The 15189-nt window shown below is 34.4% G+C and overlaps 1 protein-coding gene across 1 annotated transcript in view; it reads left to right on the top strand.

The window, feature by feature from the left end:
- The window catches only part of cacna1ba (calcium channel, voltage-dependent, N type, alpha 1B subunit, a), a 206702-nt gene that overhangs the window by 126847 nt on the left and 64666 nt on the right, over nt 1-15189 (top strand). Inside the window, exons 12-19 of the mRNA XM_056457880.1 lie at nt 104-322; nt 2106-2218; nt 3277-3389; nt 3911-4042; nt 10056-10128; nt 10214-10331; nt 11763-11830; nt 13956-14062. Of these exons, the coding sequence (XP_056313855.1) occupies nt 104-322; nt 2106-2218; nt 3277-3389; nt 3911-4042; nt 10056-10128; nt 10214-10331; nt 11763-11830; nt 13956-14062 (943 nt within the window). The remainder of the gene's footprint in view (nt 1-103; nt 323-2105; nt 2219-3276; nt 3390-3910; nt 4043-10055; nt 10129-10213; nt 10332-11762; nt 11831-13955; nt 14063-15189) is intronic.

Below are 15189 nucleotides of genomic sequence, written 5' to 3'. Positions count from 1 at the left end.
ATTATTTTAAAAAGTGTAGCATCGAGCCTTGTCTCTTCTTCTCTCCATCATTTGAGAGCTGTTGTGAACATCAGAAACAGTCTCTCACTCTCTCTCTCTGCAGCTCCCCAAGGCTCTCCATTCACCCGCACGAGTGTGAAGAGCAGCAAGATTGAGAGTTTGTCGTACTTTCGCAGAAAAGAGAAAAGGTTTCGCTTTTTCATTCGCCGCATGGTGAAGGCTCAGAGCTTCTACTGGACTGTTCTGTGTATAGTGGGACTGAACACACTGTGTGTGGCCATAGTCCACTATGACCAACCCGAGTGGCTCACATATGCACTGTGTAAGTAAACTGAATCTTTATAACACCACTACAGCTCTCTCTAGATGATCACAGGTTTATATGAACTTTATCTGAACATGTCTTGGATACATTGGAAGCCATTTAAAAACAAAAATCAAAGCAAAACAAGTGCTTTGAAAAACTGCTTGTATTTTATTATAAATTTTTAGGTCAGACTTTATTTTGATGGTCTGTTTGTTGAATTTTTTGCATCTACATGCCAACTAATGCTTATTAGATTATAAGTAGACTGTTAGGTTGGGGTTAGTGTAAGTTGACATGTTGCAAAGTTTCTTATAGCCAGTTAAATGTCTGTTGAAGGAGCACTATCAACAGATATTAAGCAGACAATCTACTAATACTCAAATGGACCATCAAAATAAAATGTTACCAATACTTATCTCAAATCTAAGCATGCCTTTTTACATTTGTAGTTTTAACCTAATTTAGTTTTGTATAATTTTAACACTGTTGATGTGATTGGGCTTTTTTTTGAGCTAAAAGAATGATCCTTTCAGTTAAAAACATAATTAAATTAATATATGATGATTTATTTAAATACATGTTACAGTGATTTATTAATGAAAATGTGCACTGATGTACAGTATACAGTGAATAGGTGTACTTTTGAACATAAAAACATTCAATTAAATATAGAAAACCTCGTACCAAAAAGTATATATGAAAAATATTGTGCGGCACAACTTTCAAAATAATAATATAATAATAAGAAATGTTTTTGAGTTTCAAACCAATATATTAAAATGATTTCTGAAGGATTATCTGACACTGAATCCTGAAACAATGGCTGCTGAAACCATTATGGCTGCTTTACCATTATGCAAACAAAATAAATTTTGGTCACACTTTATTTTGATGGTCCCTTTGTTACATTGCATCTACATGCCAACTAATTCTCATTAGATTACTGTTCGGTTGGGGATGGGGTTAGGGTTAGTGGAAGTTGTCATGTACTTGCAAAGTTTCTTACAGTCAGTTAAATGTCCGTTGGAGGAGCAGTATCAACAGATATTAAGCAGACAGTCTGCTAATACTCAAATGGGCCATCAAAATAAAGTGTTACCTACATTTTTAAATGATATTAAAACAGTAAACAGCACCTTTAAAATGCAATAGTCTTATTTGAATATTAATTACAGTTTTACAGTGTTTTTTAACAAATCAATGCAGCTTTGGTTCTTTAACAAACAGTTTTCCTGTTACTGTTTTTACTTTATTACTTGTCCACAATACATAATTACAATTCATACTTCAACTAGTTTCTAATCCACATAGTAAAAATTCCTCTGTGCTAGAGTGCTGACGAAAATTACAAATAAGCTTTGCCCCACCTTCTACATACACATCTGCATGCATGCCAACTGCTACTAATCATTAATTGGCATTTAGCAGATGCTTTTTTTCCAAGGCAGCATGCGGTAGAGTTATGGCACTAATAGCTCCTTCTAGAGATTTAATAGTCTTGCTCGAGGGCACAGTGTGATGGAGGTATATAATTCACCTCTTTTAAGGTTTAAATGCAAACTCTCTTGGCTAGAGCACCTGCCCAATTTTTTACCTGTGGGTCCACACCACTTTTGACCATTTTAATGAGCCTGGATGATGCTTATACTTTGGCTCTATTGACTGGTACATTTACTTGAAATCTGTTTAAGCATAAAAATGTAAAAAGTCAGTACAGTAGGTTAATTACATCTTTGTGACTGGTTATGTGACTGACAGATTTCATTGATAATTTGTGTTTGTGTGTGTGTGTGTATAGATTTGGCGGAGTTTGTGTTCCTTGGTCTGTTCCTAATAGAGATGAGTCTAAAGATGTATGGCCTCGGGCCCAGGACTTACTTTCACTCTTCATTTAACTGCTTTGACTTTGGGGTGAGTAACGTGCCATCAGATACAAAAGTTAATGCTTGAGTATTTGACTTACAAGACAAGTGTAAGGATTCTTAAAAATGATTCTTATCCTTACGGTATTATACTACTTTATGGGGGTTGACAGAAAAGTGTTTGTTACACTGAGAAGAATCTCCAGAAATTTAGTGTCTTGATTGAAACCCAATATTATTAATTAAACATTTATTAAAACATCTCCATTTTGTTAAAACAACGCCAGAGTTAATCAAATTTTTATCATGTTGTCTGTCTGTGTGTATGTTAACTAAGCTTTGAATTTTGGCCTCCATGTACAGTATGTAATCAAATCCAACTCTGAATTGAAACACTCTCTGTCTCAGTCTGCCTGTTACTGTAGCCAAGCCCCAAACTTTACAGCTGGTCAAACTCAGAAGTGACAAATAGTTTTGAAATGTTGTTTAGAAATGAAGTTGAGAGTTGGCAGATTTGAGCAGAGCAATCAATGATGCCAATAAGGCTCAGTGTTTACACTTTAGGGGTAAACCCTCGAATGGCATACTTCTAAGAACAATAAACAGTAAAATAGTTGTTGAAATAAAAAAATACCTTTGCAAGTATTTTACTTTGCATGTAGGTACTTTTACTTTTTAGTGTATTTTTGTTTTTGTATTAAAACAGGTGATGTCATAAGTTTTGAGAAAAGAAATCACAAAATCTGTCATTTTAGGCTGCGCATATAAAATGAAAATGTCCCTAAACAATCCCAGAGAGACTAATAAACTGGTTTAGGGTAACTTATTTAGACTTTGTTACACTCAAAAACGTTTTTTGGCTCCTTGTTAAAATTACTTATTTAAAATGAGCTGAATCAACACAATTCTTGAGGTGGGGTGGTTTTATGTTCAATCCACTTAAATATTTAAAATCAATTAAGTTAATTTAATCGATTTGTAATGGAACAACATGAAGGAGTTATGTGGAACACAGCTTTTTTTTTTTTTACAGTGTACTTCACATGTAAATTATTTAAATGTGCTTTGTGTCCAAGTATAAATAAAAGTGTATTTCTATTTGCTCAGGTGATTGTGGGGAGCATTTTCGAGGTGATCTGGGCTGCAGTTAAGCCAGGAGCTTCTTTTGGCATTAGTGTGTTGCGAGCTCTTCGTTTGCTAAGAATATTCAAGGTTACCAAGTAAGAGAATATTATAAATATTTTGAAATGGCCTGTTCATCTATTGTTCAACAGGGATCATACACTGACACTGTTGAATACTTGATACAGAATAACTGGCTGTTTGAAATTTAAGTTTGAATTGAAGTTTAGGTCCATTAACAGTCACTGTACTTTTTGGGTTTGCACTTATGTACAATATCCTATATAATTTGTCAAGATAACTTAAGGTTTGCAATATTTTTTATTATTTACTATGTACTGAATATGTCCCACCTGTATGACGGGGACATTTAAGGCATTTAAACAGGATGTAAATTAATGAAACCGGATTAAAATGACAGAAAAGGTTTGATATAAGTGGATTTACTGCCTCTGTATCATCAAATTATGATGGATGAAATGAAAAACGTTTAATATTCCTGAGGCATAACAAGTAGTTCAATTCATAGTGTAAATGTTTTAACAGTGTTAATTGTGTACCATATCAGAATCAAAGTATTTCACTTTCTAAACTAAATTATTGTGGGATGCCCTGGCAGGTATTGGAATTCATTGAGGAATCTGGTAGTGTCTCTGCTTAACTCAATGAAGTCCATCATCAGTCTCCTGTTCCTGCTGTTCCTCTTCATTGTGGTGTTTGCTCTGCTGGGGATGCAGCTCTTTGGGGGACAGTAAGTACCAGGCTCACTGTATTTATTCCATGTTCTTTAAATTATTTTTGTTTAACTGTATGTTTTATAATGGATAGAACTGATTGGTATTTGTAGCACAACTAAATTCTATAGTAAGACTAACAAAAAGAAGATATAGTACCATATTTACTATGAACAATAGTTATAAGAAACATGAAGACTGAACAAAATTTGAAAACAAACGTGAAGCTTAATGCATACTCTATGCGAAATGTGTCATACAAATACACATTGTGCATCTCTCTCATTTGGTGCAAAACCAAATATGTTTCTTGTTTTTTTGCTTTCTCTATCAGTAAAAAGTTTAAAAGCTGAAAATTAAATCTAAATACATTTATTGTATCAGAATTCTATTTATCATGAACAAAATTTAATAGATGCCAAAAATGAAAGTCTCAGTATTACATTGTTTAGGAAAGTGGTATCGGCACATCCCCATCATAAACAATATTTAATGATTACTGTTCAGATGGGCTGACAGCAAGAGGGTTGCAGGTTCGAGTTTGTTCTCCCCATTTCACTTGGGTTTCCTTGACATACTCCAGGTTTCCTCACAGTCCAAAAACATTCGGTATAGGTGAATTGGAAGAACAAGACTTGGCTTTAATGTATGAGCGAGTGTGTGAATGAGAGAGTGTGTGGGTGTTTTCCAGAACTGAGTTGCAGCTGAAAGGGCATCCGCCACATAAAACATATGCCAGAGTAATTGGCGGTTCATTTCTCTGTGGCGACCCTTGATAAATCAGGAATTAGATTGAAGGACAGTGAGTGATTAGTGTTCAGATAACAGGGGCTTGTTGTCAAAGTTTTTCTAAATCAGTAGATTTGCTTTCAGCAGACAATATATGTCTGCACTAAAAAGTTGTGGTCAGCACAAACTATGGCTATAAGATAATATGTATTTAACTAGTATTTAAAGATCGGCTTCAACTTTAGTTAAATGCCTGCCTGTATACTGTCAAAAAAGATATGGGAGACATTTGTCCTGCTTAAATTAGCCTATTGAATTTGATAGCCTAACCATGCACAATTATATGGTTAGTTGCATTTATTGTGTTACTCTCTGCAAACAGAACAGTTTTGAGTCGCAACCCTCCAGTTGTGAACTGCTTATGAACACTCTTTTCTTTTCAGTGCACTTGTGTGATGTACAGTACTTTTCTCTGAAAATGCATAAATCATCTCTTGACGCTGAAACAAAACAAAACAAAACTCCTAATCGTTTACGTTCCTCTTGCATAAGCAGCCGTGAGTCTTCCAAGCCCTGCCGTTTCATTTACCCCTCAGCCACATGTTAACAAACATGAGTGAGCAGATCCAGACGGCGCAAGCATTCGTTTTCAGTTCCATGAATTATTAATCGTACGCTGCAACAGAGGAATTGCCTCTATACACGCTTCCCATGAGGTAAATATCAGCTTAGATGCACAAATATGCTGTCATGTGAGCTACTGTAATGAGAAGAGTGCCAGATAAACAAATAGTCAATGCGAAATGAGAAAATGTTATTGAAACATAACAATGTGAGAATAGCTGCCGGAGAGACAATTCCCTCCTGATGGTGGTGAAGTCCTTCCAGATCTTTGCTTAGTCAAATGAGAAATTGCTTGTGTGCCACTCTAATTCTCGATTTTAGCTCCATGGCACATTAATATTGAGGATTAAAGATGGACATGATAAACTGACTGTCTGATCCTTGAAGTCATTTTGTGGGTTGGATGTGAGAGACGGTGTCAAACTTCAGGTTGGCAAGCAAACCTGAGAGTAAACACTAAAAACAATGAGACCAGATAAAAAAATTGAAGCGATAATGTGTGTGCATGTGTGTATGCTAGTGCATCATTTAAAAATGCTAATTTAAAAGATAGATTTGTGAGGGGTTTACTCTTATACACTGAGCACTGTATATGGTATTAACACATATGCATGCACATATGTGGACACGTGTCCATGTGTGCATCCATATGTGTGTATATACAGTGCTCAGTGTATAAGAGTAAACCCCTCTGCACGGAGGAGTTTTTCTCAGAAATTGTAATTTGCTAAGTAGTTTTAAAAATATGTATGTTTTCCTTCACTTGAGTACATTTTTAGTGCAGTATTGGTACATATACTCCACTAGTTTCCTTCAACCTGCAGTCACTACTTTATTAGACTACTTTATTACACTACTTTCTTGTCTATGGGGATTAGAAAATTCAGTCATGTGATTCCTGTCCAATCGAATCGCACTTAGAAGTAGAGGGAATTGCATCATATTGGACTACCGCAAGACATGGGCGATTTATAATAGCAGCAAACTGTTTGGAAGCATCAAAAGTGTCCAAGAACATGTCCAAAATCTTTACATACATTGACCCAGAGACTATTTAGATGCATTTCACTGATGAAAAAATTATGGATGTTTACTGTATGAAGACCAAAAGGGCCTCAAACACCCAGCAGGCACAAGACGTCAACATGATGCCAGATTGAAGTTGTACCCCAACAGCGTGGGGACGTTGCATTTTGTTTGGAAATGAAAATCGGGTCGACTTCAGAACCCAACGTCAGGTCAATGTCAATGTCCAATATCCAACCTAAAATCAGCCAAATATCAACATCTAATGATGTTACAGCTTGATGTTGTGTGGACGTTACCACTATGACATCTATCAGGTGTTGGATTTTGGTTGCCATATCTGACAAATAAATGTCAGTATTTGACATCAATATGACTTTGGTTTAAGATGTTGGCTCGACATTTGATTTTGATCACTTTCTAACACAACCTAAAATCAACAAAATATCAACGTTGTTTAATGTTGCTATTGGACATCAAAATAACATTGTCCTTAGATGTTGACAGACATAAAATTTTGGTTACCTGACATCACAACCTAAATCGAACCTACTGTAATATTAACTTCTTATGAGGATGTGTGCTTGCCGGGCAATAACTAAATGCACTACAGAATGTTACGTTTAGACACATCCACAAATTACATATAAATGCATCAGCCTTTCACAGCTTAATAATCACTTCTCACAACTCTTGAATACTTTTAAAAGGACTACTTTTTACTCCTACTTTGAGTAATATTTACAACAGATACTTTTACTTTACTTGCACTACATTTTTAGGCAAGTAATGGTACTTTTACTGTACTTCAGTATGATTTTTCAATACTCTTTCCAACACTGGTGCATGTACATTAGTTTAGTCAGTACTGAAGCCAAATCTGGAGCTAATCTAACAAAATAACTTGCAAAATAAATAAATAAATAAAACAGTAAAAAAATCAGTACACCCAAAAGTATATGTTAGAGAAAACTGTATTAGGTTTTATTTAAATCTTGTAGTTTGTAAATGTTTTTGCAATATTTCGCTTAAATGTAAATGTATTATCATTCTATTTCTAAAGGTGTTCGGTGACTAAAATAATATTTTATTTAATAAATGTATCTGTCTTGTTAAAATGCAACAATATACAGTTGAAGTCAGAATTATTAGCCCCCCTGAATTATTAACCCCCTGTTTATTTTTTTTCTCCAATTTCTCTTTAATGGAGATAAGGTTTTTTTTAACACATTTCTTAACATGACTGTTTTAATAGCTCATTTGTAATAACTGATTTATTTTATCTTTGCCATGATGACAGTAAATAATATTTGACTAGATATTTTTCAAGACACTTCTGTACAGCTTAAAGTGACATTTAAAGGCTTAACTAGGTTAATTAGGCAGGTTAGGGTAATTAGGCAAGTTATTGTATAACAACGGTTTGTTCTGTAGACTATCGGAAAAATATATAGCTTAAAGAGGCTAATAATTTTGACCTTAAATGGTTTTAAAAAAATTAAAAACTGATTTTATTCATGCTGAAATAAACAAATCAGACTTTCTCCAGAAGAAAAAACATTATCAGACATACTGTGAAAATTTCCTTGCTCTGTTAAACATCATTTGGAAAATAATTAAAAAAAGAAAAAACTATTCAAAGGGGGGCAAATAATTCTGACTTCAGCTGTATATTACCTATATTCACTGAGAAATTGATAAAATGGGGTGTTCTCATTTATGCTGAGCACTGTATGTTTTGAATAATTTTGTGTGTCTGTCTGTTCTAAAAATTGTAGATATGAAAGAGAACTAAATTCATTATTGTGGTGCTAAACAGCATGGTTTAAAGTTAGTTGGAAAATGTATGTAATAAAACCATGTGTTAATAATAAACTATTGTGATGGCGTTGCACAGACCCTATCTTGTTTGTCTGTATGCTTTGTCCTCTGTCCAATTTTTTACTCAAGAAATTCAGGATGGGCATGAGAGGATATTAATAATCTAATTTGAATGCATGAATGTCAACAGCCCTGTGTAAAGTACAATGGATACAAAGGATCTCTCTCTATCTCTCTATACATATACATATATACATGCAGTGCTCAGCATATATAATACACCCCTGAAAAATCTATCTTTCAAATTTATATTTTTAATAGGAGGATATACAATATCATATTTGTGCATATACATTATATTAGTCAGTACTGAAGCCAGATCTGGAGCTCATCTAACAAAATAACTCACGATAACAGTCTAAAAACTAGTACACCCAAATTTATATGGTTTAGAAAAATCTTAAATACAAATTTCAAAAAGAGGAAAAATCAAGAGAAGCAAAAAAAAAGGAAAAGATTTGTTGAAGTTTTATAGGTTGTATTTTTTTTGCAACATTTTACTTGAATTTAATTGTAATATCTTTCAATTTGTAAATATGTTCGGTGACTAAAATATTATTTTAATAAATATATCTGTTTAATAAATCTGTTTTGTTTAAATGCACCAAAATACATATTCACTGCAAAATGGATAAAAATATTCATTTTCAATCTGGGGTGTACTCAATTTTTCTGAGAACTGTATACATATACGTATACATATAAAAGAGAGCGTGAGAAGAAGAAAAAGAGAGCAAGAGAGCAAACATCTCATGTTGGAACTCTTCTTTTATTTCACTTTCACCCTGAGTAACAGCATATGTTGCAGATTCTTAAAAAAAAGTAGTAAATTGCAAATTGTAGTACTGATAGTTTACACAAACAAGCCACTTTTCATATAGTTCTTATACTTTTGTTACATTGTCACCTATTTTTTTTTTTTTTTCATTTATCCTGTTCAGTGTTGCGCTGGTTGTATGTGTCTATTGACGAATAATAGCCATGTACAGGTATGTGAACTTTAAACCAAAGAGATTTCACACTGTACATTGTGTTTTCTAGCACATCAAAAAGCCAAAAGGTTTGATCATGGTGATAAAAGTGATAAATCAAATGCATATTAAAAGTTTATTAAATGTATGCAGTTTTTATCCCTACTGTGAATTCTAGTCAAACATGAGAGTGTCTGAAAGTTTAGTGAAATCATCATAATTTTTTGCAAGTTTTGACAATAAAAAAGTATGTTTTTGTTTATGTTTTCTGTATGTTATAAATGATATATCAGAAATATATTAATATGCACAAAATCATGACATTTCTGTAGTTCACTACGTTCATTCACTTGTTTATGGTAATCAAAGTTCGCTCTGTATTGCTAGTGTACTGTATTTTGCAATAAGATAAGGAACTGTGCTTGAGCAAAGAAAGGAATCTCTTTTATTTTCTACGATAACATAAGCCCTTGGTAGTGAGATTCTCTTAATGGTAGAGTTTCTTCATTTCTTGTGGTAATGAGGCTTCTGCAGAGCCCTTGAGAGTGTACATGGAGGAGATTGGCAAAATAAGACAGCATATTTATTGTGTTTTTGTTATTTGTTCCAGAGATGCATAGAAGTGGATTCGGCTCAGCTTTTATATGCAGATGAAGTGAAACATTATTATTGGAACATATCAGTACAGTTTTTGTGAGCAAACAAAATGACTTGGAAATTAGAGCAAAGCTGGCTCATAAGCACACGAGAGACTCATCCAAGAAAAAATGATTCACAGCTCATCATCTCTATCTTCTAGGTTTAATTTTGAAGACGAGACCCCGACAACCAACTTTGACACATTCCCAGCTGCTATCCTGACAGTGTTTCAGGTATTGGCCATCTGGTGATGTCTATCTGAATGCCTTTATAGGATGTTTGTAGTATTTCCCTAATATGTTTTGTGTTGTATTGAAGATTTTGACTGGAGAGGACTGGAACGCTGTGATGTATCATGGGATTGAATCGCAGGGCGGAGTGCACCGGGGAATGTTCTGCTCCGTGTACTTCATCGTGCTCACACTGTTTGGAAACTGTATCCTTTACATGACATATGACTATAATCTATCAAATTCTGTTTAATCACCTTACAAAGTTAGAAGTCAAGACTGTAACCATTAGTTTGTGCCATTTTGTGTAGCCTATGCATTATTGCATGCTGTTTTTGTAAAAATAAAAGTATAAATTGTCCAAATAGAGTGCTTACTTTAAATTTAAAAATTAAGGTGTATCCAGATGATGCATGTACTGTATTTAACCAAAAATTGGAAAGTATAGAGGGGCAGATCATTTAGACTGTATTGATTAATGGCAAAATAAGCTTATAAAGTTTATACTCTATGGCAAAGTGCATAATATATGTTGTGTGTCATTTGGCACCCTCATGTCAAACATTATGTTAAAAGGCAGATCAGCCTTTGTCATCCAAACAAGAAACAGAGCGTCATTAATAAGATTAGTAAATAATAAATAATAACTTACTTTTTATGGAGTTATTCAGTACATGTAGGGCAGCACAGTGGCTCAGTGGTGAGCACTGTCGCCTCACAGCAAGACGGTTGCTGGTTTATGTCCCGGCTGGTTCAGTTGGCATTTTTGTTTGGAGTTTGCATGTTCTCCCCATGTTTGTGTGGGTTCCCTCCGGGTGCTCCGGTTTCCCCCACAGTCCAAACACACCTGCTATAGGTGAATTGAATAAGCTAAATTGGCTGTAGTATATGTGTGTGAGTGGGTATTTTCTAGTACTGGATTGTGGCTGGAAGGGCATCCGCTGCTTAAAACATACCTGTATGCTGGATAAGTTGGCAGCTTATTCCGCTGTGGTGACCTCTGATAAATAAAGGGAGTAAGCTGAAGGAAAATCAATGAATGAATGAATGACAGTATATGTAGAGATATTGTTTCTGCTGACTTTCCCTCCTCCATTTACTGATAAACAGGAGCTATAGACTGTATTTTCGGAATAGCATATAACAGAATGAAGCATTTGTTATTTAATAATTATAGTTTGTGGAGATAAGGATTTATTTTGTTCATTCTATTTTGGGAAAGTCAGTCAATAAGGGAAAAACTGTAATAGTGTAAAGTGGTACAGCATTACTTTTTAAAATAACTTTAAAAAAATCTATATTTACTTTTTCTATGTTAATATATTTTAATAAATAAGTCAGTTCTATGATGGCACAGCTGAATTTTCAGTCTCGTAAATAATTGTGTTCCTAACTTTTTTGGTCAATTTCTGAATGTAGAAAGGTCAAAATGAAAGTATAAATATTTTGTGATATTATAAATGTCAAATTAATTAATCCTTGTTGAATAAAATCGCTGATTTCTTTAAAAACATCTGACACCAAAATATTGAAACATAGCATATGTGTTAAACATATCATAACAAAACTGCCAACCTGTTTGACTACTTTATTAGATGGCCACTTTCAACCAGATTCCTTAAAGCACATTTAACCAGACACCCTCCTCAATGTCTTTTTGGCCATTGCTGTTGATAACCTCGCCAATGCTCAAGAACTCACCAAGGTTAGTTGGGCATATTTAAAACATGTACATGTGTGGCCAATATTTATGCATTATGAACATAATACATATGTTAACCCCTGCTGAGTTCAAGAGAGTAATACATGCATTTAAATTTGTCTGGACTACTGCAGCTCACTTTATATGGGTATTGGTCAATCCTATATAAATTGCCTACAAGTGGTTCAAAATGCAGCTGCTAGACTTCTTACTGCCACTCATAAATTTAAGCACATTACCCCCGTCTTAGTCTCTCTGCCGGCATGTTTTAGAATAGTTTAAAATTGTACTCTTCGCATTTAAATGTCTGGCACCGTCTTATTTATCTGAACTTGTGACTGTTAACATATCTACTAGATGTTTAGGGTCATCAAGTCAGAAATTGTTAAAGGTTCCCAGATCAAAGTAAAAAAAAAAGGAGACCAATCTTTTGGAAGTGTGGACCCTAAATTGTGGAATAGTCTTCCTCTTTAACAATCTCCACAGAATCTAAGGTTCAAGGGAAAATTAGAAAGCTTTTAAATCGAGCCATTTGAGCTTGATTTTTTTCTTTTATACATTTCATGTTTTATATATTGTATGTTGTTTTATTCCTTGATCTTATCTGACACTGTTTATACAATTTGTGTACAGCACCAGTGGCACATGCAGCCATATGGCTGTACTCAGTTTGCGTACCTACCATGAGAGGGCACGAATTAAAGCCACTTTTTAATTAACTAATTTATTTATTTACATAATTTAAATTAATTATTAAATAGTTTACACTTCGATATGTTGACAAAGCATGAAAGAATGAGAATAAATAAAGGTGTGCGTTTGTGTGCTTTAAACTCTGTATGTAGTTGCATGGTGGGAGATGGGTAAAGAAATCTATTGGCTTTAGTTTTGCCGGTGGTTTTTTAACACACTAAAAAATACAATTCAGATAACTATTGTTTAAAACAAGGTATGTTCAAAATGATTAACGCTCTTTAAAACCGCTAAACTTAATAGAGACATTTGCCAAAAGGCAACTTTAATTTTGTTTAGGCTAGATTATTATTTTACTTAACAAACCAGTTCGTGTTTTGGCGCTGAAGCAGATAGTAGACGTGTTTTGAAGCACTTCACCTGAAATGTTATTCAATCTACTTTGTTATCTAGTAGATAACTGACCAACAAAAATACATTAAAATTAAGAGACAAATTATATCAAATGAAATTCGTTTCAAAAATATATTTTTTAAGAAAAATATACGAAATATATTTTTGTTTGAGCTAGTCCACTACTCAACTGTGTGGATGGATGATTTGTTTCACTCCGTGGAAAATAAGGATTTAATTAATGCTTCACTGTAATTGTTGTAGGCCTATCACAAACCTCTGTCATATATTTGCAGTTTTTAATGTCATAAATTTAAAGCTTTTATGTTAAGGATCTGATTTTTCATTGATGCTGATGTGCTTTCATTTTCTCCTTCTCACTTACGGCACGTTCAGGTGAGGGAGTGTTTAAGCAACCCTGGCAGGAAAATATACATTTAGATTTCAAAGAAAATAGCTTAATATTAAAAAGGAAATATAAGATTGATCTTATCAGCGTCGTAATGAATGTCCTTAAATAATGTAACCTTTGACAGCAGGCATTATTGTTTCTTGAGATTGAAAAATGAATTAGAATAAGGGTTGATGGGGCAGGGTGGTAGATATGTTTGTACCTTGGAATAAAATCCTGCAGGCACAACAGTCACCGACTGTTGTTATATTGTGCTATATAAATAAAATAAGTAAGTAAGTAGGTATTTGTCTTCTACCACTGATATTAGCAATCCATAGCACCACACACACCCTATGAGTCTCACATGTTGTATCTACTCACTATATGATCCTATCTGACAGCTTTTATTAGTTTCATAAGACTGTCTGTTAGGGCTCTTTTGATCTGACTGATGTTCGCCCTGTTCAATAACTCAAGGTAATGAAGCTTTCGTCCCGCTGTTGGATTTACAGCCTCACATGAAGACGGTACCAACAGTATAGAGGCTGTAAAGCTCTTGGGACATCACTTGATTTGTTAAGGCTAGCAGTTCTTGGCATGAGATGCAAATTTATATTCGACTGTCGTTCACTTTTTCCTCTTTCTCAGGATGAGGAGGAGCAGGAGGAGGCCATCAGTAAGAAACTGGCTCTACAGAAAGCCAAGGAGGTAAAGGAGGTCAGCCCCATGTCGGCAGCTAACATTTCCATCACAGCGTAAGTCACAGGGCATTAAACCTGAAGTCGGGGAACTGCCCTCCTCTTTAACTAACCCTCCCTGTTCATCACCCCATCATGTTCTCTCATTGCTTTTTTATGCATCCCAAGAACCATATTTCTGTTTGTCCCTGTGAGCCCATTTCTGGGTATTGGTTTTGTTGATTTCCCATTGTCACTTTTTGTTTCGTCTTTGTAGGACTATGTGTTCCCTGTTCTCACCCATAGTTGGTTGTCTTTTCTCTGAAATGAAGTTTATACTTGATACACCTAGGCTTTGTGGAAATCTAAGTATTTTTATTTTCTCTTGCTGAGTCCATCTGACACATCAACATCCCAGGCTCAGGAAAAATGTGTGCCTGTGGTGACATTTTGGCAGAATAATGCTACTTGGCTTCTTGCACATTTCACATCACATTCAAAAAGAAATGTCCTGTGAATGCCACTATAAAACATGTTAGATATTCCAAGAAACAGATATATACGTGACTGTGGCAGTGTTTTATGGTATTTCATGCACATGTAGCAGTACTTTTTATATGTAGTGGTATATTAAAGGGAAAGTTCACCCCAAAAATTAAACTTTACTCACTATTTACTCCAAAACTTTATATGTTTCTTACTTTTATTGAAAACTAACAACAATATTTTGAATAAAGCTGAACACGTGTAACCATTAGCTTCCGTAGTAGCACAAACAAATACTGGGGAAGTCAATGATTACAGGTTTTCAGTTTTCTTCAAAATAAGTGCGAAATGAGTAAATGATTAAATTATTTTAATTTTAGGATGAACTATCCCTTTAAATGGCTTTATAGTGTTTCAAAAATAACACAGTTCCTATACTTACCCTTACTCTAAACCATGTGTGCGAAACCTAATTCCTGGTTCCTCCTAAAGCCTGATTCCTACTTTCGCCTGGACCTCCGCTGACTGTGCGCGCACCTCACGAAATGGACGTGGCCTTTATACTTTATGTTTGCTGTTGAGACATTCTTTAAAATGATGGGGGCAGTCAAAAGAAACTGACCGTAAAATCAGACGAAGAAACAAAGAAGTAGAAAGTTTCCGTAACTACGTCACATCATATCAAGATTTTTTAAACTAATTATTTTTATAAATTTTAT

This window comes from Danio aesculapii, chromosome 5, assembly GCF_903798145.1.
Source record: "Danio aesculapii chromosome 5, fDanAes4.1, whole genome shotgun sequence".
Lineage (NCBI taxonomy): Eukaryota > Metazoa > Chordata > Actinopteri > Cypriniformes > Danionidae > Danio > Danio aesculapii.
The sequence above is the reverse complement of the archived record's forward strand: the minus strand, read 5'-3'. Positions and strand labels throughout refer to the sequence as shown.